At 39.0% G+C, this 17,212-nt stretch overlaps 1 protein-coding gene across 1 annotated transcript; it reads right to left on the bottom strand.

Annotated features, from left to right (window-relative positions):
• Nucleotides 1-1,280: 1,280 nt before the first annotated feature.
• LOC114219239 (olfactory receptor 10A6) lies at nucleotides 1,281-2,225 on the bottom strand. Its single transcript, XM_028116735.2, has one exon. The coding sequence runs from the start codon at nucleotides 2,223-2,225 to the stop codon at nucleotides 1,281-1,283; it is 945 nt and encodes a 314-aa protein (XP_027972536.2).
• Nucleotides 2,226-17,212: the final 14,987 nt, after the last annotated feature.

Below are 17,212 nucleotides of genomic sequence, written 5' to 3'. Positions count from 1 at the left end.
TGAAGATCCCAGGGTATCTTGTGCTACTCCTGTTTAACAGTTATCACAACTGTAATTGTGTTTTTAGTGTGTGGTTATTTGTTTAATAGTTATCTCTCTCATTAGACTATCTTGCTAAACTTTGTGCTCTTAGGACCTAGCACAGTTTCGGATATATAGAAGTCATTCAACAAATATTGTTAAATAAATAAATGATCTTCCAAAACAATCCCATGCTGCTCTCTATCACACACTGGGTGAATATATTCCTTTTTTAAAAAAAATATTTATTTGACAGAGAGCACAAGCAAGGGGAGCAGCAGGCAGAGGCAGAGGGAGAAGCAGGCTCCCCGCTGAGCAGGGAGCCCGATGTGGGGCTCGATCCCAGGACCCTGGGATCATGACCTGAGCCGAAGGCAGACGCTTAACAACTGCGCCACCCAGGCACCCTAGGTGAATATACTCTAAGATAACCTGATGAAAGCTAGATATGATCTATAACTTCTATAGGTCCCAGAATAGAGCCAGTGTGATCCTTTCAGTAAAGAACTGTTCTTTTCAACTCATACATGGAACAGATTTTCACTCAAAAAAAAAAAAAAAAGCCCATCTCTTTATTGTTTTCTTAGGGCTCAGTCCAGTCAGTGGGGTAGAGTGGGCCTTCAAAGCCAATCTGAATTACATTTTAAAAAAGTAATTTGGGGTGTACACAGGTGGTGCAGTCAGTTAAGCGGCCAACTCTTGATTTCGGCTCCGGTCATGATCTCAGGGTCCTGGGATGGAGCCCTGCCTTGGGCTCTGTGCTCAGTGGGGAGCCTGCTTCAGGATTCTCTCTGTCCCTCTGTTCCCCCTGCACCATGCTCTCTCACTGTCTCTAAAATAAATAAATCTTTTTAAAAAAAGTAATTTGATGATATTTATAAAAGTTTGCAAATTCACCGTTGCTTTGACCCATTAAACCCATGTTGTGAAACCTCCTCTACAGAAATTAAAGCCCCATTATTTGTATGTGTATAAAACTAACTTATTTAGCATAGTGCAAGGGGCAAAACCTAACATAAACACCTATGTGGCCACCAATCAACAAATTTTAAAAACTCTTTTATACCCAATATTAATGAACATTATACATTTCTGAAAAAAGAATAAAACATTAATATATGAAGATACCTCTAATGTATTAACAAATATGTGGAAATAAAGAGGTTAAGCATACTCATACCAAGAAAGGCAAATGGTTGCCACCATTTATTAGAGAGAGTTCAAACAGTGACCAAATATCACATGGCTTCTCAGCACAGTCAGAATGGGTGTGAATCCACTATTCTTCGCCACAATTTCATCAAAGCTTTTTTCATCTCACTGTTTCTCAAGCTGTAGATCAGTGGATTCAGCAAAGGTGTAAGAAGTGAGTAAGACAATGACATCAGCTTCTTGGTGTCTGGGGAGTAGCCAGATTTGGGTTGTAAATAGGTCATACTGGCCGTGCCATAGAAGAGGGTCACAGACGTGAGATGGGAGGCACAGGTGGAAAAGACCTTTTGCCTCCCACTGGCTGATGGCATCTTCAGGATGGCAAAGAGAATCCGAATGTAAGACAAGAGAATCAACACAAAAGGAACCATGACAATCAAAATGGTGCCAGTGAATGCATAGATTTCAAACAGAAAGCTATCTGCACATGCGAGTTCTAGCACTGCTGGGGTTTCACAGGAGATATGATTGATTTCGTTGGGGCCACAGAAGGGAAAACTGAAAACCCATGTGGTCTGCACAGTACCTAACATGAAACCTAAGGTCCATGACATTATAAGTAATTTCATGAAAACCCTCTTGTTCATAATCATTGGGTAGCTCAGAGGATGACAGATTGCAGCAAAGCGGTCATAAGCCATCGCCCCCAGGAGAAAACATTCAGTGCCACCAAAAAAAAGGATGAAATACATCTGTGCAAAACAGCCTGCAAAAGTAATTGACATTTTCTCAGTGGAGAGGACCACCAGCATTTCAGGCATAATGACTGCACTGAAACTCACGTCCACCACAGACAAGTTCTGGAGGAAGAGGTACATGGGAACGTGGAGGCTCTGTTCCAAGGAGATGCTGACTATAATGATGGCATTTCCCAACAGAGTCACCAGGTAGACAACCAAGAAAACCCCAAAGAGCTGCTCTTGGAGTTCCGGAAAGTTAGAAAAGCCCAAGAGGATGAATTCAACCACAGAGCTTTGATTTTGCCTTTTCATTTCGTGGTGGAGAGTATTTTGTTTTTAGGGACATTGTATACAAATTATGAAGTCATTGTCCAGTAGTTGAGAGTCTGCGTCTGCAATTCACCCCAGATATTCTTGGCTGAGATGTAAAAAAGAAGACATCCTGACTAAATTCAGTTTGGCGATTTTAGATATGGCCAACTACTCGGATTAATAAACCTTTCAAGTAAAAAACAGGAAGTGAAGAATGCCAGCTCAGAAGTCTTGTCTGAAAAGTACAAGATATTATCAAAATGCTCTTGTAACTTATACATTATATAGTTTGATTTTAAACCTAGCCTTAAACAAACGTAGATATTTTATAACTGAGGTTCCATTCCCATGACATTGCTATCAGAATCGTCTGTTTTTCTCAATTTTATATAAATGGATATTTTTAAAACTACCAAAAATAAAGTGTTAAAAAGTAGACAAAGGGAAAAAGATATCCACAAAAATTTTTAAGACAACCTAATGATTCAAAGTTACAGCGCAGTTGATTTATATTTATTATAAATATTTATCATTTCAAAACACCTGTATGAAACTTATTAAATACGAAAAATACATCTAAGTTCACCCGAGTTGTGGGTTCCTGCAGAGTTTTCATATTTCATATTTCAAAATCTTAGGTGATCTGTAAATAGTGTGAATTGCTTCAGGATTATTGATTTTTGCAAATGCTGGTCATGGCCAAATTAGATACTCAGATTGGCCTGCATGGGAAATTTTAAGAGCCAGTTCTCTATGGCAAATCCTTGTGACCATGATATTTAAGAATCATCCAATTCTGATCATTCTAAAACTGATTTAAATGTTTCCTCTCTGTCTGTCTTTTCTCTCTCTCCGATTTTCTTTCTTATCAGGAGTTCATTTAATCACTAATAATTCAGCAAACACTGATTGAGCAAGTACCATTTCCTAGGTTCAGTAATCACAGGCACACATTGGATCCTCAGCTCAACAGAAAGTGGGAAACAATACATAAAATAGCATTCCACTGTTACCCCAGTACTTCAGTTCCTATCTATTATACATTGCTCTGTGTTGTTCCATTATCAGCAAGTGACATTGTATGTATATATACAAATAAGGGGGTTAGAATTTATGTATACACATGTACATATTATATGTTTATAATATTTGCAGATTATATATGAGCAAAATCTAACTCCATCACTAGAACATAAACTCCAGGAATCCAAGAATTTGTTTGTTTCTTTGCTACATTCACAATGTCTACAATAGTCCCTGGCCCATAATTGATACTATACCAATGTTTGGTGAATAATGGGATAAAATAATGAGGAAATCCATGATATCTTTAAGGAATAGAGTGTCAAAAAGAAGAGTGAAGCCAACACACACACAACACTGTTGGCAAGCAGAGGTAATAACAAAGGGCTATGAGACATTTCTATGAGGGATTCAATACTTCTGAATGGGGAGGGAGTGTAAATAACCAAATAGCATGTCACCAGTGGAAGATACAGTAGGCAGGGGAAGAAAGCATAGGGAGGGAGGATGACTTGCTCAGATCAAAGGTATTGATGGCACCCTAGCATTACAACGGACACCTACTGGCTTTAGTGTGATGTTTTGAAAACCAGCAGCAATACACTGTGGGAGTTGAAGAACTCAGGAGAACAGAAGGACACAGCAAGCTGAAGACATTCATGTCATCTTGAGTAAAGACCAGTAGGACATTAGCAGACAGTGGAAGGCAACTTGACTTATTTCTGAGTTTGACCATATCATCCATTAAAAGTAAGTGTCCATACTAACCCTGCTAATTATAGTTTGCCTATCAAAAGTCACCTGAAATCAGTAAAATATGGTCACAGGATCAAACACTTAAAACCCATTTCTGATGAGAACACAGAATAAAGTGTATTTAGTTCCAAATATTTAGAAGTGAATAGATTTGAAAATTGGAAAATTTAGAGTGTAATGTAAATAAAATAGAAAAATGTTGTAGAATGGATTGTAAGCATCTTATGGAAAAAAAAAAACAAACATTCGTGACTGGTAACGAGCCACTGACTGCAGTGGCTGCACCTTTTTCTCTGGAACTTAGAGACCCCGTGCTGTCTTACAGAGCTCCTGGAAAGAAAGATTTAGGCAGAGCACTCCCTAAAGAGGTTTCATCCTTCCAGATGAAGAGGTAGGAGTTGCACTTATTATTTACCAAGTTCCCTTCCAGCTGCAAAATTCTAAGATTTGATGACTGATGTGTGCAAATTACTTATACCTCTAATTATTGCCCCAACTTTTCTCTGAAAAAAAAGAGAAAAAGAAATTCACCAGCATCAAAACCAAGGAGTCTACTGATTCCGATGTGCCAGTTGCATCCAGTGATTCCTGAGCATGGAGACGTCACTTCAACAGCATCTCCAACGACCAGTTGGAGAGGAACTAAAAATGGAAAACCCACCAACACACACACACACACACAGCAGAATCCTCCCTTTCTCACTTATTGGCTCTGTCTTTTTACATTTCTCAGTGCTTTATCAGAAATTTTACCTCTACTCCAAAGCCACCTGCTCCTACATACAATTCAGTGCTTCAGGGCACTGATTCCAGAACATTATATGACATTGAATCGTATGCCCCGTAGAATCCCTCCCTGGAGAACTTGGAATCATGTCATAAACACCTTCTCATATTTTTGCATGATGACTAAAGAGGCTTGATCTTGGCCCCCCAGGTGCGAACCCTCAAGAGCACACCCTTGGACCATCACTCCTTCATATTCCTATGGGGAATAAGTGCCTCTTCATGCAAGAGACTCAGTTCACGATGACATCTCCAATAGGAGGTGAAAACAGAGGCTGACTAGCAGTTGTAAACTGGGAAAGAAGAGATTGGTGGCATGAGAGCGTGAGCAAAGGCAGGTGAGCTAGAGGTAGAGGATGACTGGGTGGAATGCACAGTTTGGGCAATGGTGGGAAACTAGTTGAGGCAAGTCGACTGAAGCCTAGTTGTAGAAACCTGAATGCTTACTCCCACCATCAAAGAACTTCTGGTCATTTGTAGAAGAAATATAGAGCCACTGAAAATTTTTGAGAAAAATATCATAACAATTGATTTTATTGAAAGAGCTTTTCAACTATGACTCAAATGATCTGGACTAGAGATTTGAGCAAATCATTTATCTTCACTGATTCTGTAACTTTCTCTATAAAATAAATATAATGTGATTAATCTCATTGAATATACGTTAAAATCAAGGGATTCAGGGATCAGTCTACACTGAGTGAACAATCAAGGAGACCATTTGGCTCAGTCCCCACAGAGTGAAGAGATGAATCACTCTGCAGATTTGGCTCCTGTCATGAACTGGACAATGTGACTGAATGCTTGTAACTTTTGTCTACTTCTTGCCGCACTTTCCTAAAGCAGGTTGCATTCTCAAGGAAGCTCACCTCTCCTGGCAGCAATAAGGCTGCCAACAACACCTAGGGATTCATTCTATCTACTCTGTGTCCAGTGGGAAATATAGCGGTTTTTCTGAGGTAAAGGGATTTTCATTCCCACATTCCAATCCAGGGATCCCTCCCATGTCATTTGCCATGGTGGAATTACACCCCAGGCATGAGCCAGCCCCATGCACCAGGCTGGGAAATGCTGCCTAATATGTATTCTGTATGAATCATACCCCATAGTTTCCATGGGGTCTTCTGTCATCCGTGCTATCTTTCTTTTTTTTTTTTTAATCCGTGCTATATTTCTTGTGTCAGTGGTGGTAATGCAGGTGATGTACAGTTTGTGAGAGGTCATCAAAATGTAGAGTCAGGATTTGTGCACTTCATATATGTATATTAGACAGGGATGAAAGTGTGTAGAAACAATTCAGATACATGCAAAAGAGGGTAAAAAAGGAAGTTATATTAGTATAAAACTATAATTTCATAGCCAATAGTACTAAATAGATAAAAGAAGAATCAAAATGTAGAAATATTAACACACCTCCCTCAATGATTGACAGATAAAGTAGACCAGAAAATATAAAAATGAGAAGGTTATAGTAATAAAATGTTTCTTTAACAGATGATAATAACAGAGTAAATATGAGAGAGAAACAACACTTTTTATGCTGCTAACTTTATGTTTTCCTTCCAAAATATTTATGGAATATTTACAAAAAGTCATTATATACCTGTAAGAAGGATATATCAATAAATCCAAATATTTGGGGTTAATACACATAACATACTGTGAAATAAAACAACAGAACAACAGCCAAATGCATAAAAGAAACTAGAGCCTTGGAAATTTCAAAACACTCTGAAGGTATCCCTTTAGCTAACAGGAAGTTGAAAATGAAATTCAGACTACTAAGATAACAGTTTCAAATAAAGTTGTTGTATTTTCATGTGATAATGTGTCCAAAACTGTACTCCCAGTCTTCTCCTAAACCTGCTCCACCATCAGCATGCCCCAGCTCAGGGAACAGCAGCTCAAAGCTTTGAGTTCCATAGGCTGAAAATCAAGGAGTCATTTTTCCTCCCAACCCAGGTCAACTCGATAACCTACCTGTGGCTCTGTCTTCAAAGTACAGCGTATCAAATCTGAACATTCTACCTTTCCTTGAGCTAACACCCTGGTCCAAGCTACTGTTGCCTCTCAACTGGATAATTGCCATGGCCTCTCAACTTCTCCCTTCTTCCTCCCTTGCCTCTGCTCAAAACCCTCCAATAGCACCCTATCCCCTTCTGGTTAGAAGCCAAATTTATATATTAAAGATCTAGTCCCCTATTATTCTCTGAGCTCACCTCCACTACATCCTGCTGGCCATTCTCGTCCAGCCACACTAGCCTCCTTGCTAGTTCATGACTCCAACGGCTATGGTCCCATCTCAGAGCTACTGTCCATAGCTTTTCCCTGAACCTGGACTATTATTCTCCAAAATGCCAACTCCCTTACGTCCCTTGGCCCCAGGGACAACTTCTCCAGGAGCTCCTCCCAAGTCAAAGCTTGTGAAAATCAACTCCAACCCCAACTCTACTATCCTGACTTCTTTTTCTCCACAGCATTCCTCAGTGGAGATGTATCTAAATCAGGACATAGGAAGGTTAAAAATAAAAAGATGGAGAAAGATAGCCCAAGATGCTAATCAAGGGAAATTTTTGTAACTATATTATTATCAGAAGAGGCTGACTTCAGAGCAAGAAACGTTACTAGGGATAAGGAGAGTCACTTGGTAATGAGCAAAGGTGCAACTCTCTCCAAGAAGATATAACAATTCGAAACCTGCAAGTAAGCAATAATATAGCTGCAAAACATATTAAGCAAATATTGACAGAATCACAAGGAAACTTAAAGGACTGTCAGTCATAGTAGGAGACTGTAACACGCCTCTTTACATAATTCTTAGAAGAAATAAATAAAAACCCATAAGAAAATACATCGTACCTTAGTCTAGTACACATACAGAGAACTCTGTATCCAGCCCTGGGAAGAAAGCACGTAGTTTTCAATCACACACAGTATTCAAAAATCTGACAGGACCCTGGGCCACAAAGAAATGATCAACAACTGTTAATGGATTCATGCTATACAGGAGGTTGTGCGATCACAGTACTCTTCCACTGGGACTCTATAATTAAATATAACTGGGAAATAACCACATGTTTAAACCTGAGAAATACTTGTCTAAATAACATGTGAGAAAGGAAGAAAAGGAAAGAAAATTAGAAAGTATGCTGCACAAAACAAGAATGAAGCACAGAATGCATCTGTTGTGCTAAAGTCAACATGAAAAACAACCAACTAAGTGTGCACTTGCAGATGTTCGATAAAAACAACAAAGCGTAGGGAATGGGCCTGTAAGATTATTAGTGAAGAAGCATCTCTTAATGAATAGAAAGTAAGCATACATAGAGGGAGGATCAAAAAAGCCAAACATGGGGCACCTGAGTGGCTCCGTCAGTTAAGCGTCTGCCTTTGGCTCAGGTTAAGATCCCGGGATCCAGGGAGGGGGTGGGGGGATGGGTTAGCCTGGTGATGGGTATTAGGGAGGGCACATTCTGCATGGAGCACTGGGTGTTATGCGCAAACAATGAATCATGGAACACTACATCAAAAACTAATGATGTAATGTATGGTGATTAACATAACAATAAAAAATTTAAAGAAAAAAAAAAGATCCCGGGGTCCAGGGATCAAGCCCCTTGTCAGGCTCCCTGCTCAGCAGGGAGTCTGCTTCTCCCTCTCCGTCCGCCCCTCTCCCACTCATGCTCCCTCTCTCTCTTTTTCTCTTTCTCAAATAAATAAATAAAAATCTTTAAAAAAAAAGTCAAACGTGGTTCTTTGAAGAGTCAAATAAATCATAAACCCTTGGTTGGCTTAAGAAAAGATCGAAAAGACATATAACCATTATCAGGCGTTTTAAAACAGGGTATCACCACAGAACATGAAGACATTATGAAAAATCTTTCCCCATAAATATGAAATTTAGATCATGTGACTTCTTAGAAATATAGAACTTACCCAAATTGAAACAAGAATAGAAAACCTGTAGGCCCAAAAGTACTCAAGATACAAATGGGTAATTAAGACTTACAGGTTAAAAAGGAAAACTCCATGCTTAATAGATTTGTTAGTAGATGTTGCAAAACATTTAAGGAAGAAATAAATTCAACCTCACATAAATCTGTCAGCAAATCAAAAAGAGGATAGAGTTCCCAGCTACTTTTGGAAGCCAGTATAACTGTAAAATCAAAACAGAACAAGAACAGTTACATGATTGGAAAATCACAGGCTAACCTTCTTTGCAAATGTGAGTACAGAAATCCTAAGTGAAACATTAGTGAATTAAATCCTGGAATACATATAAATTGGTAATACACTGTGACCAAGTTTGCTTAATCCCAGGAATGCAAAGTTAGTTAAATATAAGAAAACCAATCAGCAAATTCACCACATTATGGATAAAAGGAGAAAAATCTCCTAACCATTACAATTGGTACAGAAAAGATTTTGAAAATCTGAACATCCATCCCTGACGAAAACTCTTGGTAAACTAGGAATGTGAGAAAAGTCCCTCAATCTGATGATGGATATCCACAAACTATAGCAAAAATGGCATTTAATAAGGAAAAAGTAAAAATTTGTTCCCTTTGAGATGCTGAACACAAAAAAGATAACCACTCTCTGTCTCTGCTCAGTATTGCCCTAGAACTTGTAGCCTATAAGGCAAAGGGAAAAATTAAAAGTATAAGGATTAGAAATGAGGGCGCCTGGGTGGCTCAGATGGTTAAGCGTCTGCCTTCGGCTCAGGTCATGATCCCAGGGTCCTGGGATCGGGTCCCGCATCGGGCTCCCTGCTCCTTGGGAGCCTGCTTCTCCCTCTGCCTCTCTCTCTCTCTCTCTCTCTGTCTGTCTCTCATGAATAAATAAATCAAATCTTTAAAAAAAAAAAGGATTAGAAATGAGGAGATAAAACTGCTCATTTTCACATATGATGTGATTATGTGCACAGAACACCTTAATGATCCTGGAATGATGTATTGCCATCAACAACAGAGCTTAACAAGTGTTCTAGATAAGGAATCAACAACAGAAGTAAATTTATATCTAAGACCAGCAGCAAATGGTATAAAGTTGAATCTAAAAATTTCTGAAGTATCAACAGTTGAAAATAGAGCTACCATACGATCCAGCAATTGCACTACTGGGTATTTACCCCAAGGATACAAATGTAGGGATCCGAAGGGGTACGTGCACCCCAATGTTTATAGCAGCAATGTCCACAATAGCCAAACTGTGGAAAGAGCCAAGATGTCCACCGACAGATGAATGGATAAAGAAGATGTGGTATATATACACAATGGAATATAATGCAGCCATCAAAAGGAATGAGATCTTGCCATTTGCAAGGACGTGGATGGAACTGGAGGGTGTTTTGCTGAGTGAAATAAGTCAATCAGAGAAAGACATGTATCATATGACCTCACTGATTTGAGGCGTTCTTAATCTCAGGAAACAAACGGAGTGTTACTGGAGTGGTGGGGGGTGGGAGGGACGGGGTGGCTGGGTGATAGACAGTGGGGAGGGTATGTGCTACGGTGAGTGCTGTGAATTGTGCAAGTCTGTTGAATCACAGATCTGTACTTCTGAAACAAATAATGCAACATATGTTAAGAAAAAAGAAAAAGAAGAAGATAGCAGGAGGGGAAGAATGAAGGGGAGTAAGTCGGAGGGGGAGACGAACCATGAGAGACGATGGACTCTGAAAAACAAACTGAGGGTTCTAGAGGGGAGGGGGGTGGGGGGATGGGTTAGCCTGGTGATGGGTATTAAAGAGGGCACTTTCTGCATGGAGCACTGGGTATTATGCACAAACAATGAATCATGGAACACTACATCAAAAACTAATGATGTAATGTATGGTGATTAACATAACAATAAAAAATTTTTTTAAATTTTTCTGAAGTATCAAGTTACTAATAAATCTAACCAAAAAGGACAAGATCACTATTACAAAAATGTTGTTCATACACAAAGAAAAATATTAGAAAATGAAAATTTAAAAATATATCTAAGAATCAAGGACTTGTGAATATATCTTAAAAAAAAGAGGCTGTCTAAAGTCTATCCTAAGAAAAAGTCCATAATGAAATATGTGAATTAAAGGTTACATAGAGGGCGCCTGGGTGGCTCAGTTGGTTAAGCAACTGCCTTCGGCTCAGGTCATGATCCTGGAGTCCCGGGATCAAGGCTCCCTGCTCAGTGGGGAGTCTGCTTCTCCCTCTCACCCTCCCCCCCCCATGCTCTGTCTCTCAAATAAATAAATAAAATCTTAAAAAAAAACAGTAAAAATATTAAAATAAATAAATAAAGTTTGCATAGAGTAGCTCTGAAAGAAGACAAGCTCCAAGTGTGATTATCAGAGTGGTTGGCATCCGATTTTGGTTTTGAATAATGTTTGTGTCTTACTAGTAATTAAACATGCAAATCAGATGAACAAAGCATTACGGGACAGAATATCTAGAATTGGTAAGAACTTTGCAAAGGGACACTGTTGGAGGATGTGGTTGGTTAAACACTACTGCAGAAAAATCTAAGATATCACCACATAAGTAATCTAGCATGACTTTTTTTTAAAGATTTTATTTATTTATTTGACAGACAGAGAGAGACAGCAAGAGAGGGAACACAAGCAGGGGGAGTGGGAGAGGGAGAAGCAGACTCCCCAGCTGAGCAGGAAGCCTGACGTGGGGCTCGATCCCACATGACCTGAGCCAAAGGCAGCCACTTAACAACTGAGCCACCCAGGCGCCCTAGCATGACATTTTTTGATCTGGCAATTCTATTTCCTAAAACTGGATACATAGTAAATGCACAACAGGATGTGTAGAAGGATGTTCATTACAACAGTTGCATAATAGTGAAAAGTTGGAAGTAAAATATTCATTTGAGGAAATTGGTCACAATACTATGTTTACTCATTTAGAATGTGATACACTTATTAAAAAGAACAAAGCAATCTACATACAGACACAAAATGATATCCTTGAAATATTACATGAAATGGAAAAGTTGGAAAACAGACTGTAAACTCTTCTCCTATCCTGATAAAAAGAAATATATGTACACATACCCAGTCCTTGGACATACATAGGAAAAATCAAGAGCCTGGACATAAATAATTTAGAGTGATTAGCTCTAACAATGGAATCAGGAATGAGAGTCGAGGTGTTTTTGAGAGACTTTTGGATTATTTTATATATCTACGTACTCTTTGAATTTTAAAAAGTCATTACTTTTGTAAAAAATTAAAAGCAAGCTTTTTATTTAAAAATACAAAATGAAATGCAGCAGCATAAAGGTCGGGGTAGAGATGGCATTAGCATCCTAGAAATTTCCCCAAAACGACAATACTAATAAGAACATAAACCTAGATTTCATATTCAAAGAAACTGGCATATATCTTAACCTAAACTGCAATATGTGAAAGGCGTTGTCAAAAACAGTGAGGGTCAAAACATGATGCATGAAAAATCAGGGGGGATTCCACAGGGGTAGTTTGGACAAAGCTAGAAGAGTTCTCTAGAACTTAGGGTTCTCAGAGCATAGTCCCTGGACCAACAGTTTCAGAACCACCAGGGAACTTATTCTACATGCAAATTAGCAGGTACCACCACAGACCTACTGAAACAGATACTCTGTGTGGGGCCAGCAATCTGTGTCTTTATCTCCATCCCGGTGACTCTGATGCACCATAACCACACCTGAGAATCAGCGCAAAGGGCACACCCAGAGGGCAGGACAATCATCCTGCTGTTTGCAACAAGGAGAGTTGAGTGGATATGCTGGTGGTAAAGGCCTCCCTGGACCTGCTCTGAAACAAGGGAAAAGCAGATAGGCGTGGATGATCAGAGGATCACACAAACACACCACAGTTTCGGGAAGCTGTCTGTCAGGAGGATGATATGGGGCAATGTGAGCTCTGATGATCTGATGGCAGAGGTAAAGGAACAACAAACTCATCTTTATTCTGAAGATATAAGCCGTGCTGTACACCAGTGCTTCTCCAACTTCAAAGTGCATCCAAGTCACCCAGGGATCCTTTTATTTTATTTTATTTTATTTATTTTAAAGATTTTATTTATTTGTGAGAGAGATAGCAAGAGAGAGAGCAAGTATGTGGGCAAGTGGGGGGAGGGGCAGAGGCAGAGAATCGGAAGCCTACTCCACCCTGAGCATAGAGCCCAACCCAGGGCCCTGGGCTCCATCCCACAACCTGGAGGTGAGGGCCTGAGCTGAAACCAAGAGTTGGAGGCTTAACAGACTGAGCCACCCACGGGCCCTGGAGGTCCTTTTAATTTGCAGATTGAAATTCACTAAGTCTTGGGTGTGAGCTGAGAGTCTACACTTTTACATCCCACACGGAGCCTTTGTGTCTGGCCTATAACTGAGGAACAGGTTTAGAAGGAGTGCTACTGTTCACCATGGCTAATTCCTGGGGACTTGTGAAATATGGCCTGGCCCCAACAAACATTCTGCACATGGCTGGTCCAGAGAGAGTACACTTTGTTCCAATTGTGGGATATCCGAGAGATCTTGAACCAGAGTAATACACAGAAACTAAAGGATAAAAGGAGGAATGGAACAGGAAAAGCAAATGATGAATAAAACACTCACTAGAACAGTGTGGCCATAGAGTAGATAAAATTTTTCAGCAAAAATATTGCCAGGAATATTTATCATTTAGGGAAGTTACTACTTCTGTAATGAAGGGCACAAAGCAAAAAATACACATGCTCAGGGAAAACCCAGCAAAACAACAGAAACTGATGAAACCTTAGCTGGCAGTGTTCAGAAAAGATGTTGATTTTTTTTTTTTTTTAAATCACAAGTATGATGTCCATAGTGGAAGTATTGAAAAAGAGAATAGACACTGCTCAAATGTAGTGGTAGAGAGAAGATTAATTGAGAGAAGATTAACCAAGCAAAATGAAACGAAATGAGCACAATTGAAAATGATCAGAGTAAACATAAACTTGTAAAGCTAACAAAAAAGATCCAATGCCTGCATAATTGATGTACTTAAAGGTCCAAAAGATTCTTTTTTTCTCTCCCTTATGAATTTTTAACATTTTAATTCCAGTATAATTAACATAAAGTGCTAGGTTAGTTTCAGGAGTACAATAGAGTGATTCAACAATTCTAGTATTTCCTCAGTGCTCATCACGACAAGGGTCCTCTTAATCCCCTTCACTTATTCCACCCATACTACCCCCACCCACCTCCCCTCTGCTAACCACCCATTTGTTCTCTAGAGTTAAGAGTCTGGTTTCTTAGTTTGTCTCCTTTTCTCTTTGCTCCTTTGTTTTGTTTCTTAAATTCTACATATATGAGTGAACCCATATGGTATTTATTTTTCTCTGACTTGTCTGACTTAGCATTATATCCTCTAGCTCCATCCATGGTGTTGCAAATGGCAAGCTTACATTCTTTTTTGTGGCTGAGTAATATTCCATTGTATGCATATGCCACTTCATATTTATCCATTCATGTATCGATGGACACTTGGGCTCTTTCCATAATTTGGCTATCGTAATTAATGCTGAAATAAACATAAGGGTCCATGTATCCCTTTGAATTAGTGTTTTGTATCTTGGGGGTAAATATCCTGTAGTGCAGTTACTGGATCAGTGGGTAGTTTTATTTTTAACTCTTTTTTAAATATTTTATTTATTCATTTATTTGACAGAGAGACACACAGTGAGAGAGGAAACACAAGCAGGGGGAGAGGGAGAGGGAGAAGCAGGCTTCCCGTGGAGCAGGGAGCCCTATGTGGGGCTCGATCCCAGGACCCTGGGACCATGACCTGAGCCAAAGGCAGACGCTTAACAACTGAGCCAGACAGGCACCTCTATTTTTAACTTTTTGAGGAACCTCCTCACTGTGTCTGCACCAGGTGACATTCCTACAAACAATACAAGAACGTTCCCCTTTCTCCATATCCTCGCCAACACCTGTTTTTTCTTGTTGTTAATTTTAGCCTTTATGACTGGAGTGAGGTGATAGCTTATTATAGTTTTGAGTTGTATTTCCCTGATGATGAGTGATGTTGAGCATCTTTTCATGTCTCTGTTGGCCATCTGTACATCTTCTTTGGAAAAATGTCCATTTGTGTCTTCTGCCCATTTTTCATTGGATTTTTTTTGGGGGGGTTGAGTTGTATAAGTTCTTTAAATATCTTGAATACTAACCCCCCCTTTTTTTTAAAAAGATTTTATTTATTTATTTGAGAGAGAGAGAATGAGAGATAGAGAGCATGAGAGGGAAGAGGGTTAGAGGGAGAAGCAGACTCCCTGCTGAGCAGGGAGTCCGATGTGGGACTCAATCCCGGGACTCCAGGATCATGACCTGAGCCGAAGGCAGTCGCTTAACCAACTGAGCCACCCAGGCGCCCCCAATACTAACCCCTTTACTGGATTTGTCATTTGCAAATATCCTCCCATTCAGTAGGTTGCCATCTAGTTTTGTTGATTGTTTCCTTCATTGTGCAGAAGCTATTTCTTTTGGTGTAGTCCGCATGGTTTACTTTTGCTTTTGTTTCCAAATATATTTGAAAATGAAAATTTAACAACACATCTAAGAATCAAGGACTTGTGAATATATCTTAAAAGAGCTTCATAAAGTCTATTCTGAGAAAAAGTCCGTAATGAAATATGTGAATTAAAGTTTGCATAGAGTAGCTCTGAAAGATGACAAGCTCCAAGTGTGATTATCAGAGTGGTTGGTATCTGATTTTGTTTTTGAATAATGTTTGTGTCTTACTAGTAATTAAACATGCAAGTCAGATGAACAAAGCATTGTGGGACAGAATACCTAGAATTGGCAAGAACTTGCAAAGGGACACTCATACTCTGTTGGAGGATGTGGTTGGTTAAACACTACGGCAGAAAAATCTAAGATATTACCACATTAGTAATCTAGCATGACATTCTTTGATCTGGCAATTCTATTTCCTAAAACTGGATACATAGTAAATGCACAACAGGATGTGTAGAAGGATGTTCATTACAACAGTTGCATAATAGTGAAAAGTTGGAAGTAAAATATTCATTTGAGGAAATTGGTCACAATACTATGTTTACTCATTTAGAATGTGATATACTTATTAAAAAGAACAAAGCAATCTATATACAGACACAAAATGATATCCTTGACATATTACATGAAATGGAAAAGTTGGAAAATAGACTATAAACTCTTCTCCTCCTATTCTGATAAAAAGAAATATATGTACACATACCCAGTCCTTGGACATACATAGGAAAAATCAAGAGCCTGGACATAAACAATTTAGAGTGATTAGCTCTAACAATGGAATCAGGAATGAGAGTCGGAGTTTTTGAGAGGCTTTTGCATTATTTTATATAACTGTGTACTTTTTGAATTTTAAAAAGTCATTACTTTTGTAAAAAATTAAAAGCAAGGTTTTTATTTAAAAATACAAAATGAAATGCAGCAGCATAAAGGTTGGGGTAGAGATGGTATTAGCATCCTAGAAATTTTCCCCAAATGACAATACCAATGAGAACATAAACCTAATTTTCATATTCAAAACACCGGTACATATCTTAACCTAAACTGCAATATGTGAAAGGGTTGCCAAAAAGCAGTGAGGGTCAATACATGATGCATGAAGAATCAGAGGGGATTCCACAGGGGTAGTTTGGACAAAGCTAGAAGAGTTCTCTAGAACTTACGGTTTTCAAAGGCCTTCCTGAACCTGCTCCGACACAAGGGAAAAGCAAGTAGGTGTGGATGATCAGAGGATCACACAAATACACCACAGTTTTGGGAAACTGTCTGTCTGGAGGACACTATGGGGCAATATAAGCTCCGATGATCTGATGGCAGAGGAGTAGTAAAGGAACAACAAACTCATCTTTATTATAAAGATATAAGCCGTGCTGTACACGAATGCTTCTCCAACTTTAAAGTATATCCAGGTCACTTTGTGATCCTTTTAATATGCAGATTAGAGTTCATTAAGTCTTGGGTGGGACTTGAGAGTCTACATTTTTACATTCCACATGGAGCCCTTGTGTCTGGCCAATAACAGGTCACAGGTTTAGAAAGAATGTTACTGTCATGTTAATGTGACACATAGTTTTTGTCCCATCAGAATCACTTTGAAGAATGTATCAGAAGTAAAACATCAGTACATATGAATGTAGGGCCCAAGATGTTTATTGACACTTCGTTTTAATGATACAATCCACTAATGCCCTGGATGTCATACTACAGGAATGGATCAACTCTTGAATTCTATGTTCTATAAAAAATGAATGACAACAGTACGCTACCGAAAATAGGGATCCCTACTATTGAAAGTGGGAAAATAGCAAATTAAACATGTTCATACAGAGAAATATAAAATGTTTGGACACTTATAAAATTTATTTAGAGTTCAGTCAAACAGTGACCAAATATCGCATGGCTTCTCAGCACAA

The sequence above is a fragment of the Eumetopias jubatus genome, unplaced genomic scaffold (genome assembly GCF_037043125.1).
Source record: "Eumetopias jubatus isolate StellerSeaLion01/CBP00866 unplaced genomic scaffold, mEumJub1_p1.0 scaffold_13, whole genome shotgun sequence".
NCBI classification, from domain to species: Eukaryota; Metazoa; Chordata; class Mammalia; order Carnivora; family Otariidae; genus Eumetopias; species Eumetopias jubatus.
This window is presented reverse-complemented; position numbering and strand designations above follow the sequence as displayed.